Source organism: Taudactylus pleione, unplaced genomic scaffold (assembly GCF_031769625.1).
Source record: "Taudactylus pleione unplaced genomic scaffold, aTauple2 ptg000364l, whole genome shotgun sequence".
Lineage (NCBI taxonomy): Eukaryota > Metazoa > Chordata > Amphibia > Anura > Myobatrachidae > Taudactylus > Taudactylus pleione.
The window spans coordinates 28,224-31,786 of NW_028284765.1; the positions used below are offsets into that span (position 1 = coordinate 28,224).

At 46.5% G+C, this 3,563-nt stretch overlaps 1 protein-coding gene across 1 annotated transcript; it reads right to left on the reverse strand.

Annotated features, from left to right (window-relative positions):
- Positions 1-466: 466 nt before the first annotated feature.
- On the reverse strand, positions 467-3,169 carry LOC148508485 (uncharacterized). The gene is made up of 2 exons (XM_088444448.1): positions 3,133-3,169; positions 467-2,451 (listed from the first exon to the last, which is right to left on the reverse strand). The coding sequence occupies exons 1-2, from the start codon at positions 3,167-3,169 to the stop codon at positions 467-469; spliced, it is 2,022 nt and encodes a 673-aa protein (XP_088300574.1).
- Between the last annotated feature and the right edge of the window lie 394 nt (positions 3,170-3,563).

Consider the following 3,563-nt stretch of genomic DNA (forward strand, 5'->3'; position numbering starts at 1 on the left):
CTAAGCTAACCCCGGGGCACTCGGTGCATATTCTTTGGGTACTTTTCCTTTTTGTACACAAATCATAATTTTCTATAAAAGTATCTGACAGACAGTCTATACAAACATTTGATATTGAGGCTTCCAGGAGCAATAAGGGGTTAAATTAGAGGCGATGGTCAAACTGCACCAGTAATTATATTGTACACACTCACCAGAAGCGAGACATTTATTGCTGGTCATGTCAGCATCTACAGTATATGTTTAGTAATAAGTACAGAAACACTGTGTTATGGATCTCTTATAATATACATATATAATATGCATTCAACACCCCTGCACTGATTAGGATGAAACCAACGTGAGGTGATCCAGTTGGATCCTGGCCAGGTTTTAGGGGGGTTATGATCTGACCTCCCGTTGGTGTACGCTATAATTGATAAATTATATTTGTTATTCTAAATATTTATCAACAAGATTGTTTCACTCACCTGGAGCCATTTGCGTAGTGAATAACCAGTGATCGTCCCAGGATGCTGTACTTTCCAGACAGGGGCAAGTTCATGTCTATGTACTGTTTCCTCAAGTTGTCTTGATTTGCTAAAGAACCTTGTCTGCCACTAATGTCACCCACCTCATACTTATCGTCTGTCCCGCTGCCCGCAGCCGGCGATGCCGACACATCTATGCTGAAAGGGTTGTAGTGGCCTCTGATTAGAGTATTAGAGCATGGGTCATCCGACACGCCACTCACTGGAAGCAGATGTATATGGTAGCCTCCTGCGCGGCCTTTCAGCCCTTGGAAATTGATATCAACTGATGTTGGTTCAGTACATGAGGCTTGTGAAGCTCTAATCTCTCCCTGGGCATTGCCAGAGCCAAACCAGACACCACTTCTGCCTTCACTGGTATGCTGGGGTAGAATGTTGGCACAGGCCACACGTATAGATGCACCCTCTGGTCCATGGATAACCACAGAAAGTCCTATGATGGAATTTAGACCTGTGAGGGAACTTGTTGTGTCGGTAAAAAAGTATCGTACTGGGGCTGGGGCGGTGAGGGATAATGGTGTGTGTTTCCCAGCATAGTCTCCAGCCTCACACCTCAGGGGGCTCCATGGCTTGCACTCCTGACTGTAGTTGCCACCAGTGGATACATTATATGGGTTGAAGTGCCCCCCAGCATAGGTACAAGCCACAGTCTCTGCTGGCAGAGGAAATGTGTGGACGTGCCAATTATGGCCTCTGCTGATGGAGTCTGACACATGGGAGATCTCTATATGTATGGAAAGGTCATTATAGGGATTGCCTGGAGCTTGTTGGAACATTATTTTACCAACCACACCTTTATGGAAAGATGCCAGGGCTCTAATAACCTCTCCCTCCTGCCGTATGGTGCTGCACGCCCACTCATCGCCACTTGCCTTCGCTATAACAACAGAACGACCTATGACACTGTTCTTACCATAAAGTGGCAGATTAAAATCAACTAATACAGCCTTATATTTCTCATGACCCTGAAGTGAGCCGTGACGACCACTCAAGTTTCCCACTTGCCAAAAACTATGGCCAATCCCCGCCATCATATTGTTACTGTTATCTTCCAAAGGATCCCACAGCTGCCCAATATTTGCTTGGCTACACAGGTTCTGACCTGACGCTTGACGGTCAAGAACAGGTAGAGAGTGAATGCTGTAATGGTCAGCAAGTTTCCTGAGCCCCCGTAGGTCGATGGTTAGCTGCGTTGGGTGAAACGGGGTCTCTTGTCTGAGTGTAAAAGTTCCAGTAATATCTGCCATGTGGAATAGTGCACTTGCCTCTTTTGGCGCTACTGACCACACTGCTGCACATGCCCATCTCTCTTGGTACCGTAAGAGAAGAAATTTCCTAACAGAAACATTTGTCAATTCTATGCGTTTTTTTACAAACTTTATGCTGCTTCCAACTTCAGTGCTGCCCAAACCTTGACCATTAGTCATTTGGCATTCGTCTGAGAAGAACAGCGAGGCGGTAGACACTGGCACCCCTTCCAAAACTGAAAGCTCCACCACAGCTATGATATTGTCCAGAGTCGATGATGTCAGGAAATAGACTTGGCCTACGATGAAGGAACGGAATACAGCTTGCCAAGCAGGCTGAGCGACATCTCTGTCTGCGAGATTTGCACATATCTGCTGACCACAGGTCTCCAAAGCCAACGAGCGGCCATCATACCTAACGTTCTTGGTATCCACTGACACTTGTGCGACCCCGTTCATAGTGACATTGTAATGTGACCATCCAATGGCCCCTATGTCACAGGGATTCTGTGATGTCCCATATGTCACTGGGAACTCATGTATGGAAATATTGACCATTCCGCATGCTCCGGTCAGATTGGTCCTGAGAGTTCCTGTGTTTGTATTGATGGAGACCGAGCCTGTTACACCATCCATGTCTATCTGGACATCAAAATCTCCATGGCTCCCTGCACCTGCACAGAAAATAAATGCAAAATAAAGCCCCATGACAGGGTAAGAGAGTACAATGTATCCAGCGACATCACATTGTGGTAATCATTCACTAGTTTCTACACAGCAGTAACCAGAGCAAGAATTTAGATGACCCAATTATTATACAGTAAGGGGCTGATAACTGAGTTAGGAGCAAAGCAAAAAGGAGCAAGTGAAGTTGCCCCTGGGTAACACCGCGCTGCCTGGCAGGTGGGGCAGATGTAAGATGTGCAGAGAGAGTTAGATCTGGGAGGGGGGGTATCCTAGCTCAGAATTGCTGTGTAAGAATAAAGCTGCCCGGCTTTTGTGGGCTGCATGCAGGAGCAGCCACGTACTTACCCTGTGTGCAAAATATAATACATGTAATTGCCCCCCTGCATTGCAGCACGGTGTGGTCAGGTGCAAAGTTACTGTACTTGCTGGGGAGGTTTTTTTTTGTGCTTTGCTCCCAAATCTGAATCAGCCCCTCAGTGAGGAATGTGAGTGTTTGTGCCTAGTCCGCTGCCCTCTCTGTCCTTGCAGCCTACGGTAAGCCTTGTCCATGTTAATAAATGACCAGATTCTTTTAATAACTAATTAGACTCCATTGGCCAAATAATTTCATGTCAGAACGTTTCTTTCCATTCACTTATCGCCCCTATTACCCGGATCCTGGTACTCACCTAACAGCAGCATGACAGCGAGGACTAGCAGGTACATGTTGTGCAGACGAGCGTCTTCCTCATAGACCACACTGGTCCCTGATATCTACGTCTGGTGTTGTCTCTCCAGCTTCAGCCAGAGGGTGTGAGGAGTCCAGTCCCACATGTGTCAGACTCTGCAGTTACTTCCCTTAATGTTACTTGCTGTCTGCTAGAGCCGTTACCTAATTGGCTGTGTCCTAATCTACATCTCCATCACTACATGAGAAACTGCACCAACACAGGGCACTAGCAGAGTAGGGTGACCTCCATCCGCCCACTCTAGAACAAAAAAATTCATACAAGCACAGCCCCAGGCCAACCAGGTATTGCCAACCGGTGACAAGGAGCTAACAATCTAATTAGACAATATAATACATAGCAAGAAATGGGTTAATAGAGCTAAATGGTTA

Excerpts from the sequence above, each read along its gene's own strand:
- LOC148508485 (XM_088444448.1), bottom strand. The coding sequence starts at position 3,169 with ATGTACCTGCTAGTCCTCGCTGTCATGCTGCTGTTAG. Across the intron at positions 2,452-3,132 it reads CGCTGTCATGCTGCTGTTAG|GTGCAGGGAGCCATGGAGAT; the intron begins GTGAGTACCAGG and ends TTTTCTGTGCAG.